The 22,363-nt window shown below is 30.8% G+C and overlaps 1 protein-coding gene across 7 annotated transcripts in view; it reads left to right on the top strand.

Annotated features, from left to right (window-relative positions):
- CCSER1 (coiled-coil serine rich protein 1) overlaps positions 1 to 22,363 on the top strand; it is a 1,108,427-nt gene that overhangs the window by 589,158 nt on the left and 496,906 nt on the right. For all 7 annotated transcript variants that reach the window (XM_016161106.2, XM_036226729.1, XM_036226731.1 and 4 more), the window contains exon 9: positions 13,252 to 13,329. In XM_016161106.2, the coding sequence (XP_016016592.2) occupies positions 13,252 to 13,329 (78 nt within the window). The remainder of the gene's footprint in view (positions 1 to 13,251; positions 13,330 to 22,363) is intronic.

The following is a 22,363-nucleotide window of genomic DNA, read 5'->3' as shown; positions in this document are numbered from 1 at the left end:
TCTGTGGTTTTATTATAGCAGCCCAAACAGACTACGAAAGATTCAATAGAAATCAGTGTGTGTTTTTTTTTATTTCAATTATGCTCTTGTAAATTTGAAATTAGATTAAACTTAATAGGCTAATAAACTTAGATTAAGAAAGGTATCTTTAAAAACAGAGCTGTGTATATTTACTTTTAATAAAATATGTAGTCTCTGTATGCATACGTGTTCCTGTTTATTTAGATATTTTACTGAAAATGGAGCAAATATACAGCACTACAGGTTTACTTAAAAGAGAGTTGAAAAAAATAAAAATAAAATAAAATTTCCCATAATTCCTTTAATGAATTGTTATTCTTTAAATACTCTGGCTTTATTCTTTCCTTTGTATTAGAATACCAATCAAAAATATATCATAATGTATAATAAACATGGTAGTTGTATTTATATACAGCGCTGATATTTACGAGTGCCTAAAAATTGTCCTTTTTAATTATTAAACTGTGTATTAAATTGTTTTACAGGAGGTTGGTAATATTAGACTGAACCAAAACTGGGTCGATTTAAGAATAAATGCAAGTTGTAATTTGCTTTGCTCAGCTCTTTCAAATATAATAAAAATATGTAAAACCATTTGCATTGTAATTGCAGAAATCAAATTAGTTTCACATTATAGATTCAAAAAGAAAGCAAAATGTGCAACATTATTTAATTTTAAATCACAAGAATCTTGAGCCAAGTAAAGAAAAAGGTGAAGTAGACATACTTTAGGCTTTGGGAGAAAAATAATAGAAAACAAAGACACTTCAGGGGGCTATATATTTAAATATAATACATAATATATATATTTTATATATTATATAATAAAATAATATATTAATATATAATAACATATTTTTATTATAAAAATATTATATATATATATATATATATTTCCCCCTCCCCCCAAGAGTGTCTACTGTCCTGGGGAGTGGTAGACCAGACAAATAGCCAGATCAGAAGTACCAGGTAAATAATGCTAAAGAGTTTTAAACTTATTTTGAATTTGTAAGAAACCAATGAAGCATTTGATTTTATTTTAGGAAGATTAGTTTGGCTGCAATATGGAGTAAATATTAAGAAAAACAAACCTAGAGGAGAGACTACTGTTAAAAGATAACTGCAATGATTCAGAAGAAAAACTATGAGAGCCTAGAGTAAACACAGTTAAAATAGAGAGGGGCACCTTTGAAGGATATTTCAGAAGAGAATTTCTTGTACTTGTGATGGATGCAAATGGGAAACTAAGTAACAAGAATGACTCCTGTGGTCTTCATCAAGAGATTCTTTGAAAATGATACCTTTTACTGGTACAGAGAATCCAAAAAGAAAGAAAAATGTTAGAAGGTGGCAAATTTTGTTTAGAATACACTATGTTCGTGATACATGAGGGCTATCCAAGTGGACATCCTTAGTAGACAGTTTGACATATGGGATAGACTTTGTTCAAAGAAGTTGCGTATGCTTTACTAATAAAATTAATGAAAAGGGTAGATGTGACATTGTCTTTCATAATTTAAATGTTGACTTGTATCTTTTATTAATAATAGTTTTAATTCAAGTCAACTTAGTTTTAAACCTCTGGCATCAGTGGGAATTATGTAATATTCTCAAATTAAATGTTTTTTATTAACTGGTAAGAAGTGAAATAAATATAGTAGACAAAGTAGAAAAGGGAATGTTAGTATACATACACCTAGTAATAGTTATTCTCCCTTGTTCATAAGCAAATATAAACTTGAAATCATATATTCACTAATCTAATCTTTTTATTTAAATACGATGCTGGAGCATTGCTGAAAAACTGGTACATATATTCACTCCTAGTGACATTTTTACTTGTTATAATCTTTTGCAACACAATTTAGCAATATGTAGCGTGACCCATAAAGAGATCCATAGTTTGGTTAATTCTACTCTCACAGTTTATCCTAAGGAATAATTTAAGATAAAAATATAGTGTATGTACGTATTCAGTATGGTTCTAAAACTATCTAAATATTCTGAAGATTTAACAAATAATATAATATCAGCAGAATGAATTGTATATGCTCATTACAAATTCATGTATAAGGAATGAAGAATGAAATTAAAAGATGTTCCTTTTGAACTTGAATCTTAATAAGTCTTTTTTTACTCAAAATTTTTTAAGCAGTTGGAATTGCATTTTCTTTTTTATGGGGCCAACTACACAACTTGTTTTAAATCCTAAATAATCTTTACATATCATAAATATAAAGCATATTTTCCAATATTTATAATCATGTACAAAATGGACGATTTTCTATAATTGTAGAATAATCTAATTGTATCCAACAACATAAATGTTAATAAATAAATTGAAAATGGAATGAGAAGGAGAAGCAGGAAAGGATAACCCGTATTTATACTGTAACCTATCATAACTGGACTATGAAATACAATCTAAATTTGACATATCAGGAAATGGGTTTAAATATATCATTTAAAATATTAGTCATTATTAGGATAATTAAAAACAATATTAATAAATTGTGTAGTCAATGAAAATTGAAAGGTTAAAGAGAAAGTGGAGGATAACGATTAATTCTTCACAGTTTTATTGAGGTATCAATGTGATGAATCAAGAAGTAGAAGAAATTATATTTCAAATTGTTGTAATCTCAAGAATAAATAAAAACAAACAGTTAAGAGTGTTTAAATCTGTAAGGCAGACTAGGATGGAAAGAGAAGATATTTTTACTTTTAATTTTATGTACACATATGCTTTGTGTGAGGACATTTGAAAATATTACATCTGTAATATATTGTTTAGTTTTAAAAATAGTTGCTATTAATATTTGATATTTAAGTTTGTTATTTAATAGAGAAAAGAGCTGAGTATAAAATATGTAAGCACTATGATTGAAAATAGATAAAATAGATAAGCCCGGTAGCCAATATTCAAGTAATACATATAGATATACACAAAGTGATTATATGTCTTTCATTATTAAATTTATTTTTAATTTCTTTATTTAAATGCAAATTTAAAATATATTTATAAAAACAATAAACAAAACTCTACTTGGAGACTGCTACTTATGATGCCACCACTATTTATTATTTTTTAGAAAGATTTAATTTCTTTGGAATTTGTTCTCTTTCCTTGACTTTTGGTTTTGTCTTTCTCTTTACTTCGATTAGGTCTCTTTTGATAATAAATGTCAGGAAAATGATTTGGTTAACCATAAACTAAAATAGAAATTTATTAAAAGTCTACCTGAGTGACTCATGAAACCAAAGACAAGAGTGAGATTAGGGCCCAAGAAAATCTTCGATTTTCTTTCTTGCTCTCCCTATCCTCTCCTATCTCCTTCCCCCTCTCTCTTTCTCTTTCCTCTTCTCAACCAAATTTTACTGTCCCGTACCACCATAAATTTGACCACTCTAGCTCTCAGACTTCACTTTCTATCCAAGCACCACAAGGAAGATTAAATTATTTTTCTTACTTCTTATACCAGAATTACCAGAAAAGCTCTTGAGCCCATCTTGAGAATAGGGTTCATGTGCTGTAATACATGACAGAGTGATCGTACAGCCGTACCCAGCAGCTCTGTTAGTAGCCATGTGGCTGAAGTGGAGGAAAGTGAAGTTCCCAGGAAAATGTCGACCTGTGAGGGCAGCAAAGTGCTGGTTAGGAAAGCTAGGTGTCTGCTACCATCTGAAAGAGGAATGTATTTATTTAAAAATCCTTTGTGTTCAAAGCCAGTTAATGGCACCAAGCCAATTACTAGCGCTATTCATAGCTTTCAGGAACTTAACCATCTCCTATGACTCATATCACCTCACGCATACTTATATACCTCACAGCCATGCCACTCGTTAATATGTTCAATATGTCCCATTCACCTTCCTCAGTTCATCCTGCTTCTCCATCTTCCATTTACTCCCCTTTCAGCTGACCCTGCTTGTCCTTCAGTGTTCTCCATAGTAGAAGTGCCACAACCATCCAGCCTCCCACTTTGCTCAGAACAGACACTTGGAGGTCATTCTTGACTTTTTTCTTTTTATTAACCTACCTACACAATTTATCACTAGCTTTTAACTCTAGCTCTTATTTCGAGTCTGGAAAATATATAGGATGCTTTTCCTCTTGCCCAAAGTCTTTGTGCTGCATTATCTTCCAAATTCTCTTATTCCCATCTCTCCTTTGTCTTTGTTTTTCTCTCTCTATAGCAGCCAGAATGATGTTGGCTAAGTACTATAGAATCGTGCATAAAACATTTCCCTGATTTTCCACTGAACTTAACATAAAACCAATGCCTAACAGACTACGATCATCTTATGCCAATAATCCTCTTTTTCACTAAGTTCTATTCATACTATACTGTTTTCAGTGTCTCAAAAAAACAAAACAAAACAAAAAAAAACAAAAACAAAATAAAAACATATGGTTTCCCCCACCCTTCACTCCGTGAACTTTCTCTATTCTCTATCAAACAGTCCCTTGCTTACTGCCTGCCTATATCCTTGTCCTGTCGGTTTAACCTGAAGGATCATTTCCTGTGAGGTCCACTATATTGTTACAATATAAAAGGCATCCTTCATTTTATTCTCTCTCCTAGGTACTCATTACTTCCCTTTATATCATTTATAAAAATGTGTAACTTTATCGGTATGGATCCTGAGCAGAAGCGTCTCCACTATGAACTATAAGCAGTGAAATGACAAGGACGGCAACATTTTGTTTACCACTTCCTGTGTAACAAGGACATTGTCCAGCACTGGTCTTCACCTGTTCTACGGGTTGCACAGCTAGCAGAGTTGTGTTTGACTCAGGAGCTGGCCTCTAAAATGGTTAGCAGTGAACAATTAGCCAAAAACTTCATAGAAAGAATTTTATTTGTAAATGTGAAATATATAAAATGATGCAAATATTAAACAAAATCAAATGTTATTGTTTTTCTAGTTACACAGAAAGTGAAATCAGTTTATATAGTTAAATGTACTATAAATACTGGTCGATGGGTTAATAAGTTATACTCATTAAATGTCTGTTGGAATCAATTAGTCCAGCTTTAAATGTGTTTGCCTACCAACTATGTTTAAAAAATGAATAAACAGAAATCCACAGCAGCTAATTCCTATAGTTACATGTAATCTCTTCATATTCTGTTTTATTAGAGTCTACTGTTAAGTTATGCATATATAGGGTATTATTTTATTTTCTTCCTTTGCTTATGAGTGTGCTGAAGGAAATTTGAAGGATAATGAATTTTATGGCATTCAGAATTTCTTGAGTTTGACAGTGAAGTTTGATCTGTGTGGACAATTTGTCTGGTGAAGTTTGATTCATGACATCGTTGTGTCCTAGCTGATTGTCAACCTGGACTGCCATGCTGACTCTGCAAGTCTACAGTGATCTTCCTGTTGTCTCTCTTATTCTTGGTGTGTTTCTATAATGCTGTCATCAGCATATTGCTGTTAATGAATGACTGCCTTGAAGATTTTTGTGTCATACACAGTTTATTGTAAGAATTTTTATATACATGAATATTCAATCATTACAATAACGTAAAATCTTCACAATTGCTTAAAGTGAAACTTTTCTTTAAAAAAGGAGTCTCATATTTAACTCTAATTTTTAAAACAGTGATAAAGTAGGCAGAGTATAATATCCTGACCTTCCCGAATAAAAATATTAAACAAAGAAAACTAGAGGAATCTTTGCTATACTTGCAAGATGTCAATCTCAATATTGTAGGCAGGTTTCTGTTTTCAGGTACATAGATTTTTTTTATAGGCACAACTTTCAAGGGTGAATTAAGTTGTTCTTTTAGTCAACACAATGTAACGCTCCTAGAAGTTCCCAATAACTATATTGAAATGTCATTTTTCTGAATTGATTGGGTGTGTGTATGTGTGTATTTTTGAGGTTTTAAAAGGACAATAAACAATGCCCTTCTTTGCCCTCCTAAATTCAGAACTAATTATAAAAATAGAAGATTCAGAGAGATTGAATTATAATACAATCCAAACCTGTATTGGAATGCAGCCATATAAGCTTCCAGTACATTCTAAACTGAACTGAAGTGACCCACCAGAGTTGCTGACACAAAGGGAAAATTGTAACCTCTCCCACAGGGCAAGAATCTGTAAGCTCATGTCTGGACAAGCTGAGATTTCGTTCTGTGGAAAAGCTATGCCAGTAAGAAGCAGAGCACATTTGTTTATCCCAAGGTCACTTACCAGTTTATAGATGAAAAGGAGTGAGCGAGAGGTAGGCAAAGAAACCAAAAGTGTACTTCTAAGCAGAAGTCCTATCATGCAGATATGGACCAGAGTGACGGATATGTCAGAGAATTCTTCTGATCCCTATTTCCTACAGAAGATGATATTTTTACATTCATTTTTCCCCGAATTACTTTCATTAGATGAATCAGCTTATTAATTTCTTACCCACAATATAAAATATAGGCAAGAATGAGGATAGCTGTGTGTGTGTATCTCCTAATCTATCCATAAAAATATTTCTCATTTGATGTGAGAAATACAAATCCTCAGCCACACGTTTGATTTTTACCTATTTAATGTTGTCACTGTCTTTTTGCTTTCTTTTCCCTTTCCTTTTCTCTTAAAGCATTTATATAGCCTAGAATTACTAGAATAACCCCACAGCTATATAATTTACAGTATGCTCCTGCTTAAATTTATAGACCATACAAATGCCCGACATTTTACTGGACTTGTCAAGTCACCAATATTAAATTTTCTATAGCAAATGCTTCTGCGCTATGTCAGGTTCACCAGCTGGTGTCCACTGAATCCTCTCAAACCTCATGCATTATGTCCCATACACCTATTCCCTTATTTCTTCCAAAAAGTCTCGAGCACCTAGAATGTGCCAAAAACTGTCTTAGGCAGTCAATTAGGAGTCAGTATGGCTCTAAATAGACATGATCCTTGCTATAAGGAGCTTGAATGCTGGTGTAGAGGACAGACCAAATATGGACGAGCAGCCAAATGTAATAAAAGAAATAATAGTTGAAATGAGAGACATTTATAAAGAAGAGGTTAAAAGAGAATCATCTGCAGATGGGAATCTAGTTTAGAGAGGATATCTCTAAGTTGGTAACACTAAATATGAAGGACATTCCAGATGCAGGAAATAACATGTTAAAAGTTTGAGTGTGAAAAATTTTGGTCCACTTAGGCAACTGAAAGAAAATGACTAATAGTCGCTTTTGTAAGGTGAAGACCAGCATGAAATGGAGTTAGCATAATAAGAAAGGGCTGGGAATGGCAGGGGCTATATGTTATTGTAAAGATTTACTTTTTATTGTATAGACTAGCACTGTTCAATAGAAATACAAAACAAGTGACATGATAGTAATTTAATTCATTTTATTCAAATACATTTTAACTTAATATGCCCCAAATAGTATCATATAAGATACAAAAAATGTAAAGTTATTCATGAAATATTTTATTAATATTTTTCTACTTACATATTCAAAATTCAATGATATTTTACACTTACAGCACATCTCAATTTGGACTAGCCATGATTCAAATGCTCATTTGCCATATGTGGCTAGTGGGTACCATGTTGTAATGGGATATTTTTAACAGGATTTAAACAAGAGAATGATGTGATCCAAATCACATTTCAGGTTACTTTGCTGTTAATTACAGATAAGAGGGAATATAGAAAGTATGAGGGAAGATAGGAATACCAGTTAGGAGGCCGTCTTAGTTTCCTCTGGCTGCTGTAACAAAGCACTGCAAACTGACTGACTTAAAACAAAGGAAATGTATTCTCTCACAGTTCTGGAGCCTAGCAGTTGGAAACCAAGATGTCTTCAGGATTATATTTCCTCTGACATCTTTAGGGAGGGATCCTCTATTGCCTCTTCTAGCTTCTGATGGTTGCTTCTGTTTTTGTCATTGCTTTGTTTTTGGGTACATCACTTTAATCTCTGCCTGTCTTAATATGGCCTTCTCGTCTGCATGTCTGTGTTGCTGTGTCCACATATGCCTCTTCCTATAAGGGTAACAGTTATATTGGGGTTATGATTCTAACCCAGCATAGCCTCATCTTAACTTGATTGCATCTGCAAAGATCTTATATCCTAATATCAGCACATTCACAAGTTCCAGGTGGATAAGAATGTGGGAAGGACACTACTCAACCCAGAACAGAGGCTACTGGTGTAAAAGATGGCAGTGCCTTGTGCACACTTGGCACTCGTCAATGCTCCATTCCTCTGCTCTCCTCAGTAGTGGGTCATAGTAGTGGCAGTAGATATAAAAAAAGCAGTGGTTGTGAAATAAATTCGATATGTAATTAATAGATGTTTTAAATGTATTTTAAACCGCAAACAGCCGGGTGATATTTTTCTTTTTCAGTTACAGTCGGCATACAATATTATATTAGTTTCAGGTATACAACGTAGTGATTAGACATTTATATACCTTACAAAGTGATTGGTGATATTTCTCAATCACAACTTCTCTTATTTTCCTGGTCAGTCACTAAATGCCTAGTGTGTTTAACCCAGAAAATTCATGCCCCTACCTCCTAAAGGATCTAACTCAAAGACACCTCTTTTATGTCCCTCTTTCTAAGACCTCTCTTAATTAGTTTCACCTTACTGGAAGAGTTTTATATTAGAAGAAATGGATTAGCTATCATAAACACTAAAGAAATCAAATATATATATATATATGATATGTTTGTATTATAATACATATATATTTGTTTAATGGTATTTACATATATTACAATGTGTTCTTTGGTTTAAAAAAAAACAGTAATGTTGGAATTGAAACAAAAGCATCATTCAGTTCTTGTTGGGTAAAAAAGTCCATATGCTTTTACATCTAGAATATTGCATTTGGTTATCTAGATACAAGTGTGATTTCAATCTTCAAAGATATAAATCCCTAATTTACATTTTTGATTATCATTTTCTTAAATGAAGTGACATGAACTCTTTTTAAATCTAGGTAAATTTTCAATTTGTATAATCTCTTATTGGAGTAATATATTCCATAAATGTAAAATATGTAAATGTTACATAATAATGTGTCCTCTTTTTTCTTAAAACTACCTGCAGTGCAGCCTCAAAGTGGTGAGTTATAGAGATGACAGACAATTTCCTAGTTTAGGTATTATATAATTAGATGAAAATATCTTATCCAGATGTTTGTTTTATTGATTTATTGTCATTTTCTCCAGAGCCAGGTTCTCTAATGCAAACATCTCATCTAAGCTGAAGGACAATACTGATCCGTAGAGCCATTTAAGTATATAGCTAATACTAATACTGATTTAAATACCAATATCATTGTCGAAATTGAGTGAAGAATGTATAGGCATTCTTTGTGTTAGTCTCCCTATTTTTGTTATATGTTAGTAATTTTCAATAACAAAATGTAAGAAAATATTCATACATTTTAATGTCCAAGAGACTTTATGTTCTATGTGAGGAGGTTTTATATGCTTAGTTATGGTTGTGCTTGTTTATAATTCTACTGATATCTTCAGTGATATGCCCTTATTAAAGATGGGCGAAAATAATGTCTCTGTGACATTGCCTTTTAATTCTTGAGCTCATCCTTGGATTCGACATTATTAAGCTACCCAATCATTTTCCCTTTAGATTTTGCTTTCATTTTTTTAAAGTAATTTGTTATTATTAGAATTGAAGTCCACTATAAGATGATGTTTAAATTCTTTTTGATCTATTAAATTTCTAGTTTAAACTTAACTCAGAACACTTTGTAAATTTTCTTTTGTTGAATTATAATACATTTTAATATTAAAAGTTAGCTTTTCTCTTCTTTCAGAATGTCAATATTTCAAAATTATTTCTTTTCCCATAAATTTAACTTTTAGATCCATGATTTAAGGTCTACATTTATGGTTATACAATTTAAATCATCTGTGTTCTTTTTACATTTTATAGTATTTCTTATTCAAACCTACTCTTCGCAAAACTTTCTCTTGCAAATTTTGGATAACACAGGTGTTTTTTTCTTCAGCCTCAAGGTACATATTTATACAGTAGTGCTATAATCACTATTACATATATTTTCTATATCAGGGTCTGCTAATTTTTAAGAATACATTTTCTTTTATTTACGTTCTAAAGCTAACTACTTTATGTAGTTAAGCCTTCATGTTCTATTTTTTCAGTTCATCTTCTTTGCATCTTGTGCATGAATTTCACTAACTTCTGTGTAGGTAATTAAAATAATAATTTAAGATAAAATGGAGTTATATCTTGGGATTACTGAATATTTTCTTTTCAGTTTGGTTTACTATGCTTAGTTTAACATGCATAAATTTTTTAAACAGCTCTAGTAGGTGATAATAGATATTAAAATCTAAGGTAAAAATGAATCATGTAGATGAATAAACTTAGACTTTGAAATACTGATTTATAATTGTTTTTGTTAAGAGATTAATAATGTAAATAAATACAAAGATTTTCTAACAAGAATAAATGATTCTAACAGTTTAAGCAGATATAGATTGTTCTGCTTAAATTGATTATATCATTGCATTAAGGACTTCATGCTTATTCTAAGCACATTTGTGTTTTATTCTTAAGTGAGAAAAAAAAGGTGTGTTTTGTTTAGTATAGGTATCGTCATTTTATGAAAAAAAACTTAATAAGAAATTTTATCAAGGGCATAGATTTATTTATAAAATATATTTACTAGAAATTGAATTGTTTCAATTCTTCCCTGTTTCTCTAAGAGATTAGAAGAAGGAATTACAATGTTTGCTTATATAAAAAAATACTAAAAGAGAGCCACATTAAATCATGTGGTAAATTAATTGGTGGTCAAGAGTAAAGTTCAGTATACTTCAACTGTTTCTCTTCATGTTGCTTCCTTCTGATTATCTTTCTTATATATAAGGTGAAAGGAGCTATTTAAGTTCTGTTGTAATTTGGCTTTTAATTGTAAAGTAATAAGAAAATTCTAATAACTGTTTTTGTGTTATGTTGTCTATTTGATTATCTATTATACTCTTTTTATTACATGTTCAATCCATCAATTTTTAAATTTCCATGTAACAGAAAAGCAAGATAATGAATGATTCTCTTCTAACAGCTATATAATCTTAATTTAATTTTGTTATAGAAATTTATCATAAGCTGTCATATATTGTTTCTACTGTTGTACTAAATAAAATTTAATTCTTAATTATGTGTACCTAAGTCTATTGGAAACTTATAATTCACTCTCTACTATTGAATGTGACATACTAGTGCATACATAATAATTAATTAAAATCTGACATTTGTTGTGAAAATGATTGCAAAAGGGAGTAACAATGAATTTTGTAGGAAATGTCTTTTTTTTTTTTTTGATTTCTGAAGTTAACTATTCTTGACTTAGAATTTGTTTTGCTTTGATTAGACCATTGGTTGATGAAGCTGTTTGAATATTTCATTTAACTTGAATTTCCTGTCTTACAACTCAGACCAAATGGCTAGAGTTTATCACTCCTTTCCAACTCCTGATCTTATGATGGAAGCCTTTGAAAATAGAAATGTGAGCTGAAGCATAATGGAAGCATTTGCTATCCATTCTTCACTCTCATTTTTGCTCAGTCTCTAAATCATATGCAAACGTTTATGTACCTACAGATTTATAACAAACCTAACTTTTCTGATACTTATGACTCTAACCTATTTCAAAAGTAGATAAACTTTTCTAAACACCACTTCTATGATAACAAATATATTGCTTCTTTTTTCTATTTCTACTTCTCCCTGTAGTTTTCCCAACCCTAGTATAAGTCTAAATCAATACAACTTACTATGTTTCACTTTCATTTACTTTGGAAAATGCAGCCACATTTTCACTTATCCATTTTAAACAATGAACGTTTTACTTCACTCGCATTACATTTTCCTGAATTATCTCATCTGTATTTCATTTTTGTCTGAATAGCAGTGCTAGAAGTTTTGTGGTATGAAAGTTAGAAGGTATGAAATATTAACAATACATAAAATAATTTCTGTATTTCAATAAGTTAAAATGAATTATATTTACCTAAATTACATATTTGCTTAGTTAACTCATATAACTCAGATTTCAGGCAGAGTTGAGGGAAATAGAAAGGGATTGGGAGGGAGAGATAGAGGAATGGAGAGAAAAGAAAGGTAAGGATAAGCTTTGTGTAATTGAAGGTCTTGGTAGTGAGGATTTTAATGACTACTGTCCCTTCCTAGAAAAAAATGAACTAAATCACGGTTTTTTTGGATCATTAATATATCTTATTAAGCATTCAAAATAAAACACAACAAAAAATCTTTTTTTAAAGCTAGTAAAGCAAAAAGAGAGTCTAGTGGAATCACATGAACTTCATTCAAAAATTTCTCAAGTTAAACTTTCTAAATTGTATGGATCCCATTGAAAAAAGATAGTAATAGAGGTAAGAAGCTCAAGATGAGATGTGATCATGTGAGTATAGGACTCTTAGCTGTGCAGGCACACAGTAGACACATTACATAATAATTAAGTTCAAGATTCCCTTTTGTTTTTAGTGACACATTTAGGACTGAGAAGAGTACACCCCAGCCAGAAATCCAGTCAAATAAATAGACCCAAATTAATTCATTTATATTTGAGATCTGAAGAAGTCCTTAACTTTCTTCATGCATTACTTCCCTTGCCTAGTAATGAAATGATTGGATTAGTTTCAAATTCCTTAAAATGTGTAGATTCCAGGAGAGAATTAAGAAGGAGAAAAATAAAATGAAAAAATGGAATTCACTCGGTGGTATAACTTATTGAAAATGTTTGAGATTTTTAAATGTAAATGCTCTGAAACAAGAGCAGTAAAATTCTATCATTTTAGTTTATAAAAAATAGCTAATTAGTAACAGTATAAACATTTGATCTTGAAATTAAGCAAATATCGCTTCTGCGTCTTTTGGTTAACATCGAATGTAGTATCTGTTCTTATCAGTAAACATAAGGAAATCTTGTATCTCTAGGTTTCAACTGTAGGTCTGACTCAGTGGTTCCTGTATTAAAAGAAAAGAAGGCAAAGGTGGAGTTATGACCTGAAAATTAAAGCTCTGAATATTTAAGCTGATAGGCAACGCACCAGCAGAGTAATGTAGGCACACAGAGAATCATGCATTGTACACTAATCAAATTTTAATAAGGGGAATTGTTAGTATGGAAGCACATGATCACCAGTAATGCATTTTTTGTTTTTTGTTTGTTTTCCTTTTGCAGGAAAAAGTCCAGCATTTACAGAAGGCTTTTGCTTCAAGAGTAGATAAATCCACACAGACTGAACTTCCAGGATGTGATGTAAGTACCTATATAAGACCATTTTTATCTTCTTTATTGATATTCTGACCTCCACAGCTTATTTACCTCTGCTACTACTGTGTCCATGGATTGATTTAATAGAATGTAATGGCGCCCATTCATCTTTTGCTCTTAAATAATCCCCAAATACCTCTGGAACTAAAAAAGATAATTAAAGACATTGACTAGCATACCAATGTCTTCTTTTTTTAAAATCAACATCTCTAATCCAGTCTTTTGAATTAATGAATTCACAGGCACATGGATGATACATATTAGAATACTAGGATAATTTATTTTTAAGACAGTACTAATTTATTTATTAACAGTTTAATAAAGTTTGCTGTCACTAAAGCCAAGGACATCATTTTTACATGCTGGCACATAAAAGGAAACACAACTTAGCAAAGAAATTAACAATAATATTTTAGCTCTCAGGCTTTAGGGCAGGCTGCAAAAAGTAATTTAATTGAAAGTTAAAATAAGATTAAAAAATAAGTTTGGATACAAGATTGCTTCTAGTAACACTGAGTGATTTTGTATGACTTTGATTCAAATACCTATCTTTAAAAAAAAAAAAACAGCTATGAAATTTTCATTTTGCCTAAGTTCTTGACTTTAAACTTCCTTCTGATTAAAAAATTAATCAGATACGATAAAGAAAATAATTTTTATCATATATGTAACATTAGTGAGAATTCTCTTCTATTTAAAAACATAATTTTTAGCACTTTTTTGACAAGAACAAATAGAATAGATACGATATTAGTTGTTTTATGGTGTTGTATAATACGATTATTTGTATGTGCTCATTATATTAAATAACATAAATATAGATATTATTTTTCTGTTGCCTTGCAAAATAAAATAATATAAAGTTATTTGTCTTTATTAGGAAATACACCAAAGTTTTGAATTTCAGTGCAAATTAATTTCAGATATTTATGTACAGCATTTAATTAAAAAAATTAAATGCTATGCTTTTATTGTGTATTTTCTGTTATATTTATTTTAATGTTTTTTTCTAGATATCTAAATATTCTAGATATCCATATTATGACTGTAATATTTTCTGAATACCAATGTTGTATATTATTTAAGTGATGTCATTGTTTTATTTTTAAAAATAATTTGATTACATTCAAAGACATATTTTAATATCAATCTCTTTTGAAGGAGTTACTTTTCTGTTTAAACTTTTTAATACATATTCTTCATATATTTAGTCTCTAGGATATAAACCCAGTGTGTATTTTATAAATCACAACCTATGTATTTTTAAATCTGTAAGCCAGAGAGTTGTCCAATATGTAATGAATCTTATTCCAATGTAATAAAATCATACAACACAGGAACAATAAGCTAACTTAGAATTTTCCTATTTTGAACCCCCTAATTTTCAAATAAATTAACTGAGTTTCAGAAAGTGAAGTCATTTGTTTACTACCACATGATCTTTGTGGAAGTCTGATCTTTTATTAAAAGTAACATATTCTTAAAAACAAGAAATATTCCATTTTACTCAATATAAGGAAATTATGTTTGGGAGACTGAATTCTAAATGTCTAAATGACTGAATATAAATCTAGAATGTAAAAGATCTGTAGCATAATTGGGACTGCTTGTGAGAAATGCTTGGTAAGAAATGAATGGTACCCATGAGGGGATAACTAAGCTGTAACTACTACCAGCCTCTTTTGTATTTGTCTATCTATGCCTAATAATTTTCTTGTTGCCACAAAAATTTCTTATACCAGTGCTATTTAGTTTTCTAAACATGTAAACAGAAATTAAAAATAAAGCCATGAACATCGTTAATTCTTATTATTAAATCTCCATTTATTTCTAGCTTTTTATATCTGACAGTGAGAGTTTAGTGTATTTTACTAGATTGAATCGAGACTAAAGAATAATTTTTTTGGTAACAAGTCCTTAAAGGATCTCCTTGTAGAAATGTCTGTTATGATTTTTGTAGTTGTTAACATAGAATAATAATCTTTTCTAAAGATTTCAAGTTTCACATTTCTCAGTGGGTAGGATATATTCTAGGACATAATAATCAGAGTCAGCAAATTAATAACCAAAGATATGCATACAGACCCTTATGTCAGTAACTAGATGTAACTGTAGCAGTAAACTTTAGAACATTTTGTATAGAATATCTTGGAGGGAATATTTTAAATAAACAAATTAGAAATAAGTAAAGCATTTTAAATGTGATGAATTTTGTGACTATTTAGAATATACGATCCATCAATAGTGTAATTTTCCCTGACAGGGATATATTTTTTGTGCTTTTGAATATCTATTTATAAATAATTTCTCAAATTTTCATGTGTAATAAAAATCATTTGTCTTTTAATTTATAATATTTGCTCACATTTTCCTCAGGAAATATAGTTTGACAGTATTTAAATTTTTCACAAATGTGCTATATATACCCACATAGGATACTATAATGATAATTTGATATATTCGTCAAAAAAATATGAAAAATCTTGTAGATATCTTGCATGTTATGGATGATTCTTTTATTCACTTGCTTTCTTCCTGAAGCTGCCAAATCTTAGCCACAAATTGTTGTTTATGGATCATTATGAATAATGTTTCAGTGATATGAATGTCAGACTATAAGAGACTGCAAGTATCCATTAATGTAATTTACTTGGGATGATAGCTGTTGCTACACACGTAGGATGGGAAATAAAATCCCCATAAGATATTAATTGTATGAAAACTATAAAAAGAAATTACAAAAAAAAAATCTACAGTGAATAAGTTCAAAGATTTGCAACAGATTTATCAGGAGACTTGAAACTAATATTAGTTTACGATGTGCTCTGATTTGTAATGCACATGGCAAAAATTATTTTAAAATAAATTCAGTGTCTCAGCAAAACCTATAAACAAAATAGTTCTTGTGATGAAGGAGATTGTTAAATAAATGATGAATGTGTCTTAAATAATCAATGCCAATTTAAACTCTTTCACCTTCCTCTGTCTGCACTGGCTTAGTTTATTGAAAGATCAAAGAATAGTTCCTTAGGTGACACTTGTGTTATTAAAACAGTATAGAAGATGAATAGATGTAGTCAAGTAGCCGATTAGAAGATTACGTTAAGAGGTAGATTTTTCTGATTACAGCAGCTATATAACTAGATGCTTCAACATAGCACATATGCTGTCTGTTAATATTTTGTAGCTTAAACTGCAAATAACATTTTGGTTAAAATAACTGAGAACAAAACCAAAATGCTGCAGTGAAGATTTTATATTCTAATACTGAGAAAATTCTGATACTTTTATTAATCTGATATCTTCATAGATAGCTTTTACTTTTACTTCCTTTTGATGTTCTACAGGAGATTGGCTTTTTAAATGTGGCTGATTGACTTTAAATATAAATTCTCTTTTCAACTAGTGCCTGAACTGGACTCAGAATAGTCATAGGGGGTCTCTAAGTTGCTCTTTTAGGCAAAAGTACTAAAGTTTCAAAAGAGTTCTTTTCATTAGCATGTGTTTTATATTTACGTTTAATGAAAAGTGTTTATTAGTCTTGAATTGCAAAATTTTGTTCATAATTTCTTTGAGTTTTGAAATTATTGGGTGTTTCATCAAATATTAAGTTATTAATTACTATTTGTCTACACGTCATTGGTGATTTTAATTTACCTACTTAAAATTGACTGAATTGTGGCGTCACACATATTTTGTCTCAATCACATATGAGTAAAGCAGAAATCGGTTTGGAAATGTATACTCATACCACTGTGTGTTTTTCAAATATTGTAGCACATTTTCCAAATGATCTGATTTGCTTTATAAGTGCAGTTTTCCACTTATATGCTAAGAAAAAAAATAATACCAGCTGTCTTATGAATATATATTTTTTAAATCTCAATTTTATTATCTGGGTTTCTCACTTAATGTTAAATAACAAGAATAATTAGTTTTTAGTGTCATCGTTTTATTATTAGACAAAGCAGAATAGTATTTTCTGTTACTAATACATTATGTCAGCCTATGGATCAAGCCCATTTCTAAAAACTGAATAAGTTATTATTTAGGATCTCTCACCCACCTGGTAATCAACTACAGTTTTCAATTAAAGCTTTATATTTAGGATCTAGTCATTGCCGATCATCTTTCTTAAAATCAGTATTTCTCCCGATTGTGCAATGACATGCCCCAGCATTTAGTAGATGAGTGTTCCCCCCACATGCTTTATTTATATTTACTTGTCTCTCAGGTATTTTGGTTTATTTTTACAAATTAAAAAATCTGAATTAAAAATTGAATGATATATTGCAGGTTTTCTTTTTACTACAGTTTTTCATATATTGAGGATAAGTTTCAGACAAGAACATTGATTAAAAACACTTACAGGAAAAATGATCATTTACCACAAGTACTTATTAACGTGTAATGGAGGAGTTGCAGCTTATTCAGTGGTGTAGCTCTAAGGATATCACTTTTGAAAATTCCTACATGCATTTATTTAACAAATATTACTAAGTGACCTTGAAAGCCAGGCCTTGTTCTAGATACTTGGGATACATCCTTTAATCAAACAACCCATATTCCTTCAGAGAGCTTGCATTTTGTATGGGGAAATTTACAAAAACAGTAAATATAATAAGTAAAATATATAGTATGTTGAAGGTGCTAGGTGCAATGTGAAAACTTAAAATAGCACAGGGAAAGGATGAGTATGAATATAGGGGTGATCTGGGCAGGTCCGAGGGTGAGGGCTGATGTGAGACTTGAAGGAGGTAAAGTGAGAATCACTTTTAGTCAGAAATTCTTTTGTGATATGTGCTTCATTTAGAGGTCATGCAGTATGAGAAAAAAATGCATTCTGTACCATTAAAACCGAGAATCAAACCCAGTGCATCAAGAGACTTCACGCCAAGGGAACACAGACTCCCTGAGGGAACAGCCAACTCAGCCCTCACAGAGTATATTCACTTAGTGTAAGCACTGAGAAGAGAGCTAGGTACAATCAACCGTGCTATCAAAATTATGTTTGCTTTTTCTCTCTTCTTCCAGCACAGGCAGAATCAAATTTATATCCTTTAGGTGTATGACTAGACTTCATTGTATATTAGCACATCTCATTTATCAGAGGTATTCCAGTAAAGGAAACATATAGAAAGCACTCACTAAGTACTTGGTGAAAAATAAATGAATAGATTAATTAAAAGACTCAAATATTTTTATAATACTAAAAATCTATAATGCATTAATATGTATAATTTTACTTTATTCACAAAAAACCCACAGAAGTGCATATTGTTATCCTACATTATTATTTTGTAATACTTTGTCATATCTAACATATTTTGAAATGACTACTTTGTACCTTTTAGAACAAAGTGTTAAGTTCAAATCAACATAGATAACCCGTGATTTTAAAATATAAGTGCCAACATACAGTTGCTTTTATAGTATTGCATTGACTGCTTCTTTATAAAATCCTGAATCTTTATCTAGGAGCCATATCATTCTTGAAATGCCTCCAGGTCATTAATTCAGCTCTGGCTACAAAGAATTAGTTAATTGATAATTCTTTTGTTGAGAGAATTCATGGTTGAAATCCTCATAGGGGAAAAAGCAAGTCTAGGTGTTAATTATAAAAGTTTTTGTAATTATAAACATATTCATTAAAATAAAAAACAAAATAATACACAAGTATTTTGTATAACTTAAATTATGTAGAGGAGGGAAAATAACTTTCCCCCTACTTTTGTAGGTTTGTGGCTGAGAACACCCTATAATAAGAGACAGATTAATGGAAAAAAAACAAAAGTTTAGTAACATGTATACCTCCCACATACATGGGAGATACCCAGGAAAACTGAGTTACTCCCCAAAACAGCTCAAGCCACCACCTTAAATACCATTTCCAACTAAAGACAAAGGAAGATGTTAAATGGAGAAGACAGGAGGCTAGTGTTACTGAACTAAAGGGGGTTCATTTGCCTTTTTGCCTCAAAGCCAAATGAGACACAAATAGCAAAGAAAGGTTTATTTAAGGAAAGAACACCAAGCCCAGAGACACAGGTGAGCTACCACTCAAAGACCTAGCTCCCTGATGTCCTCTAGAAGATAGATTATATAGGGGAAATTTCATTAGTCATGGTAACTTAGAACATTAGGGTCATGGACTCTACTAATTGGCCAAGGCCCTGATGTCAGTCATGGAATTGCATTTTGCCTTTTCGGGTCTGGAGCTGAAACACACCTGAGGTCAAGATGTTATCTTTAGTTTGACTGAAACTCTGTTTCTGTAGTCAACAGACCTGAGGCTTTTTTTCCTAAGACTGTTTGATGCTGACCAGACTCTGATGTTCTAAGGGCTTCATGATTAAAGTAATGATTGTGCAATATGTGCAAAGCTGGAAGGATAAGGAAAGAAAGCAAGTGAGTACAGTGTTATTAGGCTAGACAAGGCCAGTTTGAATCAAGTAGAAAGAAAAAAGAAAAAATCATTGTAAAGAAGTGAAGTTTTTGCATGGTTACACCAGTACAGGAGGTTACCAGGAAAAGCACAATAAACAAGTTTACAATTTGGGAGATTTAAGTGGGTACCTTCTCCACTGATGAGTTTCTAAAGATTCTATCATCCTTCACTTTCTGGTACTAAGAGGGAGACATCCTTAAAAATAAAGATTTTCCTTATAAATGTAAATGGCTCTTACAAAAGATAAATTTTACTGCTTTCAGAGCTAATTCTTATGTCTTCACTTTCTTAAAAATAAGCTGCTCAGGATAATGTTTGTGCTAAAAAAGCATATTTGAGAGTGTCAAATTCCACTCCCTTTCACTAGCTTGTACCTTCTGCAAATAAAACTTCTGTTAATGATTTTAGGGGAAAAAGACATTACAATATTAGATAATTAGTGTGTTAAAAGAACAAAATTCATCTGAGTAAACTTGAAGATCTAATTGGCTTTATTAAGTGTTTCATGACTCCTAGGGCAATCCATCTAGCAACTAGAAGAGTGTTCCAAGGAGTTTTATAAATGGAAAGTTTTGTATAAGAGGAAAGGTGGGGCAAGGGAGCTCATAACAAGGGAAAAGAAAGGATTATTTTTAGATTTGGGCATCATCTTTTGGGAGGAAAGGAGCAGCAAAGATTTTTTATCATGCAGATTGCCTCTTTCTATGGGGGATAGGGAGATCCCACATGACCAATTACCTCATCAGTGTTGATCAGAAAATTCCAGATTGGTTGATTAAGGTTTTGTTCTTAGGAGAGCTTGCAACACCAATTAGGTGAGGTAATAAATCTAGGTTTAGTGTCACGGGCTTTAGCACAAGTGACACCATTTGGGGCTTATGCTGTTCTCTTTAACAAGTGTTTCAAAATAAAGTTTAAAGTTGTTTCAGAATAACTGTAAAGAGCTAAAGGGAAAAAAAAAGTTTCATAAATGTTTGGCTTCATACTAAACAGGCATAGAAATGGAAATTTTCATGATATTTCTTTATAGAAAGTTTCCTGAAAAGAGCCACATGTATACCATTTACCTCATGCTCTATAAATAAAAAATACCAGGAAATAATACTTTTATATGACACCACATTGTTAAGACGTTAATCGATATTTTAAATTTATAAGGCTGAATTACCATAGAGAAAATTTATACCAAAAGAGTTTAATTTTCAGTTGAGACTACTTAGAAGAGTCAAAGTTCTTTACATATCAATTTCTTCAGATTTGTCATTATCCTGTAGATATTTATTATAATTTTAAGATTTGGATTTAATCCATGAAATTAGAGGAAAATTTGTTTAAGGTATAGTTTCTTATAAAGTACTTTTCAAGAAGAAAAGTACTATCAACTGGTTTATCATTTTCTTGCATTGCATTGAGTATAACCTAAAAAATTGATGAATTGTTTATTTTTTAAGCCTAAGAAAAGACTAATGTAGAACTGGAAGTATAGTGTTTTTCAACTTTTAAGATTATAAGAAACACTTAATGTTGTTCCAAAAATGTTACTTAGAAGTCTTTTTTTAATTTATGGGAAAGTTGCTACAAACCCTAATTGAATCTGAAAGGATTAACATTTCTTCTTTCAGGAAATATCATTAATGAATCACTCTATGTGTCTTAAGCAATATAAAAGTAAAAGAAACTCAATGTAAATTATAAAAATATACAAAAATTACTTGTGAGTATATGTTATTTTCTACACTTTTAAAAGTTTTTTACTCCATCTTGATTTTTTAGTATATCAAAATAAACATGTGAACACCAAATCATTACATATGTATTACATGTACATAAACATGTATTTACATATACTTTTGGCATTTCAAATATAATGAATATTATCTTACTGTAATATTAATAATTTTTGCTACATATATAAAAGAACAGTAACATCATATAGCATAATTTTCTATAGAGGGGAATTTTGAAAAATGTAACAAAATTATATATATTTTTTCCTACACCTAGCAATGCTGTCCCTAAAAATCTACCCTGAATATACAGATTCATATATACAAAATAGTATCTCCATAAGGTTTTCCTTTAAGGGCGTTATTTGTAATTTGTTGGAAAATAACACATATGTCCAGTGGAGGGTTCTGTTTCGTAATGGCTCCTAGTCACAAAATGGAGGGCTGTAAGGCAAAAAAGAGGGGAGGGTGAACATCATTATTCTGATATGGTATAACCTCTAGACTATGTTAATAAATGAAATAAGATGTGAAGCAGTTGCATAGTATTTCATTTCTGTAATATTTTCTATGTGAACAGTTAACAGAAATCAGAATAATAAAAATATTTACCCATAGGGAGTGCAAGAGAGAAATATAGATCACTGTAGAAGACATGACAATAAAGTGAAATATTTTGTGTATATATTAAAATATAGTTTTCATGGAAAAAGAAAACTAAAAGATTAAAATCCTCTTAAAATAGATAATCTTAATTGTACATCAAATGTATCACCACAGGTAAATATTTTTTAAAAAAGTAATTTGGAACACTTTCTCTGGTCATATATCTTTAGTTGGCCAT

The sequence above is a fragment of the Rousettus aegyptiacus genome, unplaced genomic scaffold, assembly GCF_014176215.1.
Source record: "Rousettus aegyptiacus isolate mRouAeg1 unplaced genomic scaffold, mRouAeg1.p scaffold_m13_p_10, whole genome shotgun sequence".
In the NCBI taxonomy this organism is placed as follows: Eukaryota; Metazoa; Chordata; class Mammalia; order Chiroptera; family Pteropodidae; genus Rousettus; species Rousettus aegyptiacus.
The sequence above is the reverse complement of the archived record's forward strand: the minus strand, read 5'-3'. Positions and strand labels throughout refer to the sequence as shown.